This window comes from Phyllostomus discolor, chromosome X, assembly GCF_004126475.2.
Source record: "Phyllostomus discolor isolate MPI-MPIP mPhyDis1 chromosome X, mPhyDis1.pri.v3, whole genome shotgun sequence".
Taxonomy (NCBI): domain Eukaryota; kingdom Metazoa; phylum Chordata; class Mammalia; order Chiroptera; family Phyllostomidae; genus Phyllostomus; species Phyllostomus discolor.
In genome coordinates, this window is record NC_050198.1 from 87,863,488 (window position 1) to 87,875,639 (window position 12,152).

The 12,152-nt window shown below is 34.9% G+C and overlaps 1 protein-coding gene across 3 annotated transcripts in view; it reads right to left on the bottom strand.

The window, feature by feature from the left end:
• Positions 1 to 12,152, bottom strand: part of FGF13 (fibroblast growth factor 13) — a 514,186-nt gene that overhangs the window by 54,057 nt on the left and 447,977 nt on the right. For all 3 annotated transcript variants that reach the window (XM_028522509.2, XM_028522511.2, XM_028522510.2), the window contains one exon: positions 9,824 to 9,927. In XM_028522509.2, coding sequence (XP_028378310.1) covers positions 9,824 to 9,927 — 104 coding nt within the window. The remainder of the gene's footprint in view (positions 1 to 9,823; positions 9,928 to 12,152) is intronic.

Consider the following 12,152-nt stretch of genomic DNA (forward strand, 5'->3'; position numbering starts at 1 on the left):
AAATCTCTCATTTAAGGGCTATGATACAGTATGAAAGTGCTAGCTTTAAGTCTCCCCTAGGTTTCTGCAGTGCAAATAGCCTACAGAGAGGCTCTTTTGGTAGCACTTGTATTATGCTGAATCATTGTTATGATGTGGGCAGGGACCAGGGAATACTTTATACAATATTTGTGAGAATTCTTTAATCAGGCAAGCAACCAAACACTTTGGTTATTGTAGCCTTGATGATTTTGTGGCTAGATTATTGGCATGGATTTGTTATGTGCAGGTTTTTTTGTTACAATATTTGTTATATACTTGTACAATAGAGTTTTACCTGTTGGAAACTCATTTTTGAAAGCGATCACTGTCATTTTCTGGCATCTTCTGTCAATTATGAAAGTTTACAGGATGATTCAAACCCTCCTGCTGGTAAGCATTTTTCATACTCTGTATTATACCAGTCTGCATTCTAACAACTTGGGGTGGGTTAGTTACATTTGACTTTTTGAAATGTCTATAACTTTTTTCTCAGGTAAAAATGGATTATCATCTCTAATTCTGGCTACTCCTGTTATATACTGAACCAGAATTCCTGTGCATATCTGAGGCTCTTAAGAAAGGGGATGTTATATATTACAGCTACTGGCTATATGCAAAATCTACCCATGAAATAAGTTGAGGCTTTCCCAGTAGTTCCACTTTCATGACTGTCAAAAGCAGCATGAGCGTATCTGATGAATAACTTAATCCAAATGTTAGCATAGACATTTTATCTATTCACACATTCAACCTGGGCAAAACACATTAAATATTATTAGTCAGGGGCTTGACAATTAACCTTGGTTCCAGCTATTGTAATGATCAGAGAAATGCTTTCATTTAAGGTTTCCCTGTTCAGAAGTCACAATTCCCTTTAAGCAATGTAACCACTGAAACCAGTGTTGCTGGCTCCAGTTTTTTTCTTGTGTCTCAGTAATTCACTTTTTTATATAACCTTAAAATGTTAACACTCAAAAGGATCCATGAAAGGTTATAATTGGGCCCTTTAACTTCTTTTAGATATTCAAAAGTGCTGACACAAATAATGATAATGTCTTCATTGTTTATTATATACATCTTTATAAGTATTTTAATAAATATTTATCAAGAAGGTAATTTTTACTGGCCATTACTCTATGACTAAGGGTAAGGGAAGAAAAATCAAATCAGTTACTACATAAGATTTGTAAGGTAAACTATTTTATTTCTTTATTTACTTATTTATTTATTAAAAGGACTTTGTTTATTTATTTTTAGAGAGAGGGAAAGGGAGGGAGAAAGACAGGGAGAGAAACATCAATGTGTGGTTGCTTCTAGCACACCCCGTACTGGGGACATGGCCTGCAACCCAGGCATGTGCCCGGACTGGGAATCAAACTGGCGACATTTTGGTTCTCTGGCCTATACTCAATCCACTGAGCTATACCAGCTAGGGCTAGGTAAACTATTTTAAAATCCCATTTTAATGGAAAGAAGGGCCACAAGAAAAATGTCTTGATGGTTTCTGTGGATTAAAATTATACAAATATTTAAGGCTGCTGTGTCCTTGTTGATTTTCTGTCTGGTAGATCTATCCATTGATGTCAATGTGGTGTTGAAACCCCCTACTATGACTGTATCCCTTTATATCCATCAAGGTTTGGTTTATATATTTAGGTACGTAAATGTTGATAAGGGTTAAATCCTCTCATTTGACTGCTCCCTTTATCATTAGGTAGTGTCCTTCTTTGTTTGTTACTATAACCTTTGTTTAAAACAAACTCACAGATACAGAGAACAGTCAGACAGCTGTCAGAAGGGAGGAGTTTATGGGGCTGGGTGAAAAAGGTGAAGGGATTAAGCAAAAAGTAACCCCCAAAACTCGTAGACAACAGTATCAGAGGGGTGATCACCAGAGGGAAGGGGGGTGGTGGGAGGTAGAAGAGAGTAAAAGGGAGTCAGTGGTGCTGGAAGGAGATTGGATTTGGGGTGGTCAACACACAATACAAAATACAGATAATGTATCATATTATTTTACACCTATATAATTATATTAGCCAACATTATCCCAATAAAAATTCAATAATAATTGAATAATTTTTATTAATAAAAATTCCACTCTGGCATTGTAAATAATGGTATTCATAGAACAAAATAAAATAAAATAAGGCGGGAACTAAAAACAATGTCTGCACCAAGACATGAGATTCACTGGGTAATTATATTAAATATAGCCAAACACCTTATTTGCTCTGTTTTATAAAGCTATTAAGCATTACCAAATATGTCTCTAGAGCAATCTCCAAAGGTATTACATGTTCGGTGTAGGATATATATTTAAAACAGGACTATTTTAGTAATTCCAAAACAACTTGTCCCATAATAGCAACACAGCAATAAATATGGTTTCTCCTGTTTGTCTTTCATGTATGTGCGTTGTATGTGTGTCCGTGTGTGTGTTTGTGTATATTACCTCCTTACATATAGCTGTACTTGCCTGATTCCTTCTTTATTGTTGTTGCCAAATATTTTATTCTTTAGCTTCAAGAGACTGGCTTTTTTCCTACAAATATGAATTTAGCTTTTGAGTTAAAGCCATGAGACACTCCTTTAAATATGTGCCCCATGACCTCTCATTTGGATTATTTTTTCAACTTGGCCTCAAAAACATTATACAGAGCCAATCTTATGCTATTTAGCTATAACTACTATTGTCTTTCTGACTTCTGAGGAAGTACTATCCTTAGTCATTCTTTCTCGTATGAAACTAGACCTTCACCCTGAATAATTGACCAGTTTGGATTATTTATTTTTACAGAGACCATAAAGAGAAGGCACTTGACTTCAAGGGTACAACCAATCAGATTTATTTAATTTCATATTCAAATAGTGCTGAGCTAGATTTTCTTTCACATTTGAATGAACTTCTATGAACTACAAAAAGAACTAAAGATGTGAAATATTCTGTGACTTGGGAAATGTATTTCACGTTTGAAAATTACGCTAATTCACTGGTATTCTGAAAGAATATGTAAGATGAACACAGATACTTCGATATGTTTTTCAATACAATAGTTTTAATGACTTCTAACTCAACCAACACAATAACTGAAAGTCTCTTTAAAACATAAAAGTTAGCTCCATGGGCTAGCAAAGCCATTCATTAGCAAATAAAATGTGTTTATTTTCTCTGTTTTTCCTGTGAAATAATTTCATTTTCTTCATTTTCCACTTTTAGTGATACTGCTCAGAAATATGTGTACAAGTATATAACTTCCCTTAGAACCCATTAGTTTGAACTGAAAATGCCCACTAAAAATGTTTATCCCACAGCCACTGAAAACAAAAGTTTTTTTAGATGTATGCACCAAAATTGACAACCTAAGTTTTCATGGTCAATACTTTACTAATTTTACATTAAATAAACCAAATTTGAGAATTTTTGAATTAACTGAAATACACAAATAAGCTCAAGTTGTAATCTGAATTTAAAATTTGTTTGTGTCTACTTGTTTGTTACATGGTACTACTGGCTATATGCAAAATCCATCCATAAAATCAATTTTGATTTAATTAAAAAAAGATTTTATTTATTTTTTGAGAGAGGGGAAGGGAAGGAGAAATAGAGGAAGAGAAACAGCCATGTGAGACAGAAACATCAATCCGCTGCCTCTAGTATGTGCCCCAACCCCCTAGTCAGCAACCCAGGCATGTGCTCTGACCCAGAATTGAACCAGTGCCCTTTTGTTTTGTGGGATGACACCCAACCCACTGAGCCACATCAGTCAGGGCTTAATTTTGATTCGATAATGATCATTTTCTTCTGTATTAAATATGATAGTGCTCATGTTTCTTTTAAATCTTTTTCCTTTTAAAATTAAGCCAATCCCACTTCTCTAAAGAGCTATAATATTTAAACCAGCACCCTCCATTTAATTTTATTAAACGTATAAGCCTCTATGATAAAAATTCTAGCAGTTAAATTATATGACCTTGCTGATATAAAGATCTGACATAACATTTTGCATGCTACAAATGTTTGCTGTGAATACTCTGCACAAATATTTTCTAGGGATCTCTCTGAATTGATCTATGAGTTCATCCAAAATTTAACATCCTTTCTGTATTAGAATATGAGTAATAGCTGTGAAGCCACATCACTGAAAATTAAGTCTTAAATTGTCACACACTAAAATCAGAGGAACTAGTTCACAGTTGACAGCTAAACACACTGAACATCTGAGGCATCTTGATATAAAATAATGCTCCACCTTTTATATGAAATTAAACCATAAATCAGAACAAAACTTTAATTCACCTGGACAATATAACCTAACCTTCCACTAAATCATGGCATTTAGGCACAATGACTTAACTGGTGAACCCCAAAAATCCTTTGTTGCTGAATCCTATTTTTATGACTTGTGTTCACTTTGGGGGAAAAATGTTAGTTTTTCTCTACCTGAATTTAACTAACAGAAAACTTGTATGACATATCTAAGAAGCAATGGTCATTTATCAATTAACTAATTATCTTATTTATCTAAATAGGTTTCAGATTCCTGGAAATATGTTACAAACTGTGCTCCTAAGGAGCAGGATATTTATTCAAAGCATTTCCCAATGGATTATTTACTAATAGCAAAGGAGAGAAAAATGCAAGAGCTATACAGGGTGGGGCAAAAGCCAGTTTATAGTTGTTTATATTGAAAATGATATAATAATTAATAAATAATAACACAAGAATAAACTGTGTTTTATATACTTATAATGGTAATCTTACTTTTGTTCTATCCTGTATATTGGAAAATCAGACAATGTACTGATTAGATCATAATGTCTGTGATGGCAGGAGAAACCTGGTAAGTTAAGATATGTGGTAAAATCCAGTAAAGAAGGAAAATATGTCCCCTTTATTCAGACTCCAAGTCTAACTGGGCCCCTGGGGTCAAGTAACACACATTGCTTCATTTCCATGGCATCGAGCTTGCTCTCAGAGAGACCTGCTTCCTGGTCTTGCATCTACTTTGCTGTGGTGGTCCCAGGACCATAAAACAAGAGAGTAAAATCACTCCTATAAGTCTTTCTAGATGGCAAAAGTTTACTTGTAAAAGTATTTCTACTTGTCTACACACTTTAGGTATGCCAACCCCAACAACAACCCAAGTAACACTATGTAATGTGGAAATAGAAAATAAGTGTTGATGAAAGGTAAGTAATTAGGCAGATAAAAATGCTTCTACTGGAGCATTTCAAAATCAAGAGAAAGCACTTTTGATTTAGCTTTTGAGATTTTATTGTCCTGTTTCTAGCATCTGTTGTTACTCTTCTATCAAAATAGATACTAGGACATTAATATTTTCACATGTAAGATTCTTGATTTTCCAGTTAATGATTATTTATTTCAAGCAGTTCTGAAATATGTATTGCAAATAGCTTTATACTATTAAATATTTATACTATTAAGTTTTGAGGAACTCTCAAAACCATGTGTACAACTCATTATTATTGGTAAAGAAAACCCAAAGGTATAAACAAAGTTTGCCATGCACAGTGAATAATAATTTCCTTACAATTCCAGAAATACTTAGTTATATCAAGGACAAAAGTAAATGTGTTATGAAATAATGGTTAATTATGACTTTCTGTGCCACAGATGGTTTCTCACTGCCACTTGAGCCTACATCAAGTCTGTCCCCCATGGCAACAAGAAAAAAAAGGAAGGGGGAGGGTGCAGTGCAAAAATCCTGAGATTAATCATGGGAAGTAAATTGCTAACTCTGTAGCAATAACAACATGGAAGTATTATTTCTTCATTAACGGACAAAGGTAGGAAGATATGGTAAAATGTAAACCTGAATTTAAAAGAAATTAAAGGATGTAGAAGCATAAATGAAAAAAAAGTAGCAAAAAAGAAAAGGGAATAAAATAAGAGATCTCTTCCAAGGATCAGCATTTTTCTTCATTTCAAGACAGTCTTTCAGAATATAAAGGTAATTTTTTTTTTTGCAAGAGCAGAAAAAATAAGACCAGCATCAGAAATTTTGAACAATGGATAAAGTACCTATAAATTCCTGGCTTCTGACATCATTGCAGGAGTTTTCAATGCCATCCAGCAATCATTTTTCTTAGCCCTAGACCAGTGGTTTTCACCCCAGGCTACACATTAGTATTGGCTGGGTAGCTTTAGGAAATATTCATGTACAGATATCACCCTTAGATACTTTGATACAACTGGATTGAGTGTAGCTCAGAATGGAATTCTTTGTAAAGATCCCCAGGTAATTCTAATATGTGAACCATTGTCTTGCTAGGGATCAGCAACATTTTGTTTTCTTTTTCTTTCTTTCTTTTTTTTTTTTTTTTTTTTTTTTTTGCTGAAGGGCACCATAGTAAAAAATCTAGGCTGGTGGGCCACAGGGTCTCTTTTATAACTATTAAACTCTTGCTGTTATAGCACAAAACCTGCTTTAGACAATAAGTAAATTAATGGGGTGACTGTGTTCCAATAAAACTTTATTTACAAAAATGGGCAGAAGGCCAGATTTGGCCCATGGGCTACAGTTTACCCGCACCTGGTCAATAGACTGCATATCTTTCCCCAAAACAACTATTTTAAACATTCTGCCATCTCTATGTCTCTGATTTTCAACAGATGGCCTCTCATCCTATTTCAATGGGAAAATATAGGTCATCTGGCTGGAAATCCTTCAACTTCCTCATCTATCACCTGCAGACTTACTATATGTACATCTGCATCTGTCCTTATTTCTCTGCCTTTTATTGTAGTAGTGACCCTTCCTTTCAAAGTGAATCTAATCCTTTCACTTAGACTAAATTTCATTACTCTTCTGAATTACTCTGGGGCTCCACTCCATAAAGGATCCCATCTCCTATGTCCCTAATTTTTTCCTCTCTACTGGCTCTTTCCCTTCAGCTAATAAGTATATTCAAGTGTCTTAACTGAAGAAGCCTCAAAGCCTTCCACAATGGGTGTATATACTCACCCATTGCTCCCCTAGGTTTAGAAATTCTTTACTGTTGCCTCTACTTCCTCTCTTCTGATGCATTCCACAAGCCACTAATCTGATTTCTGTGTCCACTGAAAGTGCCTTTGTCAAGATTACCGAAGACCTTCACATGCTATAGTGCTAGTTCTTGTTTACTTTTCTCTGAAACACCTGGCATTACTGACTATTCTGAAAACTCTCTCTCCATCTTTTGCAATACCGTGATACCTGCCACAATTTGTTGTGCTGCTGCTGACCATGCTGGTATTCCCTGATATTATTTGACAAGTTCTTTTCTTGTTATGCTACATATTCTCTCAACTATTCAAATACGACCTACATGTGATAATTCCTATGTTTTATTTATCTGTACCTCACATCTCTTTATCAAGCTATGGGTTGTGTTCAGGTATCTTCTTTCCCAATTCTGCCCTTTTTCTTTTGTTCATCTTGGTTAATAACTTCACCATCAACCCAACTGCTAAAGGTTAAATTCTCCCTTTCTCTCAGGGTCCCTAATAACCTACAATTGTACACATTATTAAAAGATCTCTACCTGAAGATATTTTATTTCCATCTGTGCAGTGATTGGCAACCTTACAGTTTCAACCATCCATGGTGACCCCATTTCCCCTCCAACTCCAATCAGCCACTAAATTCTGATGATTCTACTTCTAAAACATCTCCTGAATCCATCTCCTTTTAGCTTTTGCCACTGAAAATGCTTTAAGGCAGGCCTTAGTCATCCCTCACCAAGATTATTTTCTATAACTTCCTAACAATTTTCTTTTCAGTAGCCCCTACTTCATTTTCTCACTTTGCTTGCTCTTTAGATCTTTGTGCAATCCAATTTTCTCTTTGCTAAGTGGCAGCTAACAAAGCTGCATACAGCATCAGTAGTGTTAAGCGCCATGATTTTATGTCAGGGAGGAATGATTCTTCCTCTTTCAAATGAAGTATGACATTCATTTAGCTTTTTGGTCACAGGGACACAAGTTGCTGAAGTCATTAAGACATAGTATATCCTAAGTGAGTGTGAACACCACACTTTAAATAACAGAATGGAGCATCTACTGAGGATGGTGATCAACAGTGAAGGGACTCCAAACCACGATCAATAGGAGGTATGAGAAGAAGTGAAAAAGACTGATTCTTTCCTGGAGCAGACTAATTTTGATATTTTCCCCCTATATAAACTCTAGGATTATCAATCAGACATGTTTCCTCCTTAACAAAAATATAGTGTATTTCCTATAATAGCAAGTGCTTACTTAACAATGCACACAGCATCCCACATTTGCTGTCTTTTGGTCTCTATTTGCTTTCCAACATGGAAAGGAATCCCATCAATGTACAATGTTAATTACCCTGGGAAGTCGTCCTTAGAAATGAGCTGAAATTGACATTTACCAGTTTTCATCTGGAATAACAGTCAATTTGAATGGTAGGCTATACAATTTTAACATCAGTTCCCTAAAGGTAATACTGAATATCCTAATTTTCTTGAGTGGGGAAACCTGACATATTACCTAACTTAAATTACTTTTTTTGTCATTCTAACTTAAATATTATTTCCATTAAAACAAAACATACTGTTGCAAGATTAAAAATGTCAATTTTTCACATCATGGCACTATAATGGCAACCACAATTCAGTGAAATCAGTTCCTGGTAATTATTTCCTATGTCATCTGGTATTTTTCTTCTCAAAAGTATGCCCAGTATATTCCATTTCCTTCCCATGCCGCATAGTAGTTTCAGAAAGCAGTCATTTATTTGATTAAAAACCTACCTTTGCAACTAGTCCTGTTGAGGTAGTCTGCTGATCTGAATGAGGTTAATTAAAATTGTTCGTAATTAAATTATCTTACCTCAATGCACAAATCTGAAAAGAAAATCCACTTTTCTATCATTCATAGTAATAGCAATGTATTAATAAAGTGACAGATTTCATGAAGTTTGCAATAAATCCAAATATCTCATTTATAAAGGGAATAAAACCCGTGCATTTATTAAACAACCAGACAGTTGAAATGGCCTGACAGGAATACTGATAGAGACCAGGTTTTTAGGATTATGCTGATAAAAAAGGGCTAAAACATCCTTTCTTCTGTGCCTATCAGGAGTCTCTCTACATACTGGGCTTTGAAATAAATTCTGGAAACATGAGAGCAAAAGTGGTTAAAGGTAACCATTTCTGCAGTTGGAGAAATAGGTTTCTACAGTCATGGTAATAGCTTTCTTCAAAGCTATCTAGTACAAAGTTTTACAAGCAATTTTCTCCATTTTTAACATTCTATCCATCATTTTTCTTAAAATATATGAAATCAAAAATAAAGATTAAAATATCCATAGATTAAGTGGTCTACTGTAATTTGTAACTAGATCTATAGATAAGAATGAAATCCTAAACCTGGTATTATAACATTTCTGTCTATGTTGAAATGGGGAAAAAACCCTAAATCTTAATTTGGCCCCATGTTCCCAATGTTGAATAGCTGTCTACAATGTTTATAAAACCAAGACAGAAAGACAGGTTATTACATTATATGTTATATAGAATAACCCAAACACTAATGGATGCAAAAATGTTTACTAAATCTTTGATTTTACACCGAAAATGTTAGCTTCAAATGATTAATTAGTAATAAATATAGTTTTCACTGGAAGTTAATCTGTCCTTTCAAATGAGATATTTCCATCAAGAACACTCTTGCATCACAGAAATCTGCCATGACACATATGTAGCATGTTTTATTTCATATCAGATGAAAACTATAACAGTCAAAATATGAACTCAGTGAGAGGCTTACCGAGGTGTACAGGTATCCCTCGCTGTTCATTGCCAAATACAGCTTGGTTTGAACTCCTTGAATAGCCACCACTCGAAGTCCCACAGGGATGAGGTTAAACAGAGCTGAAATAAAAAAGAATTGGAAAACATGTTATATTCTGAATTCCAGAGCTTTCAAAGTTTCTAAAGTACTATCTAATCCTCCAAAAGAGATGCGTGTTTGATGAGAAAAGACAGATATATATTTATACACATACAGATAGATAGGACCTCTTCTACCTTTTAAGAGACTTGATTCATGCTTGCAGTCACATGCCCGGGACTATAACTACATACACTCAAACACCCTGGAGAAAATAAAAGACAATTCTATAGTTTGTATAGTGTTGAAGGTGGGGAATCTTAATGCTTCTGGAAAGATCCAGTTCCAGGAATGGGTCTGTATATTAAATAGTTTTATCCTCAATAAACTAAGGTTTTAAACTGCTCCCTAGATAACTACTGAAACTCACAAAGACAGTTACGGCCTGCCTCTTGGGGAGAGATTCCTAGAATCTTAGAAAGGACACTAGTCCAATTCCCTCATCTACATTATCTGTATTATTTCTAATGCAACAGCCCAAAAATAAATCTGGACCTTGAAAAAATAGGCATTTTGTACTCTTATGTTCCCAGTGTAGTATTTCTTAAAGAACTAGCACTTTCTTAGAGTTCAGAGTGGTCTTAGCTTTTAATCTTAGGAGCAAAGCTTATGGGAATAAAAATAATGAACTTATAAGTTAATTTATTTTTAATTACTAATTTTTTGCAAAATAGTTGTAAGTGGGCAGCCAGCTGGTGCCAAAGAGGCCTTTATTTCTCCATTTTAAGGTTTGACTGCGTGAAACTTACACCCAGGCTCTCCTCACAATCACAAACCACTCACTGGAGAAAACTAGTGGGCGTCCTCCCCCTACCAGCTGTCTACTCCCTCCTACGCCCTGAATAAAAATAAAACAGTACATTTTTAAAGCATAGTGCTTGCCACACACTTTTGAAAATAGTCTATGCACCTTTCTCTCAAGAGTCCTAGCCCAATGTTGATAATTTTTGTCTTGGTGTGTAAGTTTATTGAGGATGCTATGTCAGTCTGCTATCATTTCTGTGAACAAGAATATAAAGGAGCCACACCAAGAGTAAGAAGGGTTTTTCTGAGATCTCCTATTGGTGCATATAGATTCTGCACTAGTAGATGGGGTGATATGGATGAGAAATACTAAGGAACAACTAAATATTCCTTGGTGAGCCTACAATGTATCTTTCCCTTAAAATCAGGATGTTACCAAATGGAAGCTAGGACATATTGTACAGTTCAAAATACAAGTGTTCCTACTATATGCCACTGATGGCACTTCATTCAATACTCATCATATTAAAAGCTGTGCCCTTCTGTTATGTGAGGTAAAGGAAAGTAATTGCACAGATTGCAAGCCAGGATGTCATGCTATATTTGACAATGCAATGCAAAGAAACAAGTCTCAGATATTTGAGCAGGCCATGTCTATATCTCCTTCTGTTGACAAAGCCCTGCTCAGAGTGGATGCTCAACAAACATTTGTGGATTAATAGCAATCTATACAGTGAAACATGATAATATTACATTGTTTGGAAGTCATAGGTCGCAATTATATAGAAGTTCATAGTTTAAGAATTTTGAGATCTAAAAAAACCAAAACAAATTAAACCAAACCAAAACCTCCACATGGATTTAGTTTAAAAGCCACACCACTGCATATGACTAGACTACCAGCATACATCTGAACCCTAGTTTAATCATACTAAGAGATGGCAGAAAATAATAAATGATATCCAGAATTATTTCTAGAACTTCATTTTTTACAATATTCTCAATCTCCTTAGTTCTCTTAATGCAGCTTATAAGAAGTTTAGACAGAGATAGATTTGATTTTCACTGTGTGCCCCAGCTACTTTCTGATGTGGATTTTATTGAGCACTATGAAGAAGAGGAGCAAAGAACAATAACCTACACCTGGGATTATCTATTCCTGAACAATGTTATTAACTATATAGTAGAACATGAATTTCTCACGATGTACCATAAATTTCTATGAAGCCTGATTCAAAAACAAAAATCACTACTCTAAAACAACAAAAAAAATTAAGATGGTAGCAAAACCAGAAAGTGGCTGGTCACACTAGGCCAATCTTTTCTTTAGACATTAAAGATAGATCACAAACTGGGTTGGCTTAAAGTCTCTCTAAAGGAACCATCCTTCTAGATAAAAATGCAAAGAAATTTTACTAAGGGTGAGCTTGGACAGAATCAATATTTTCCTCTCTGCTTTTAT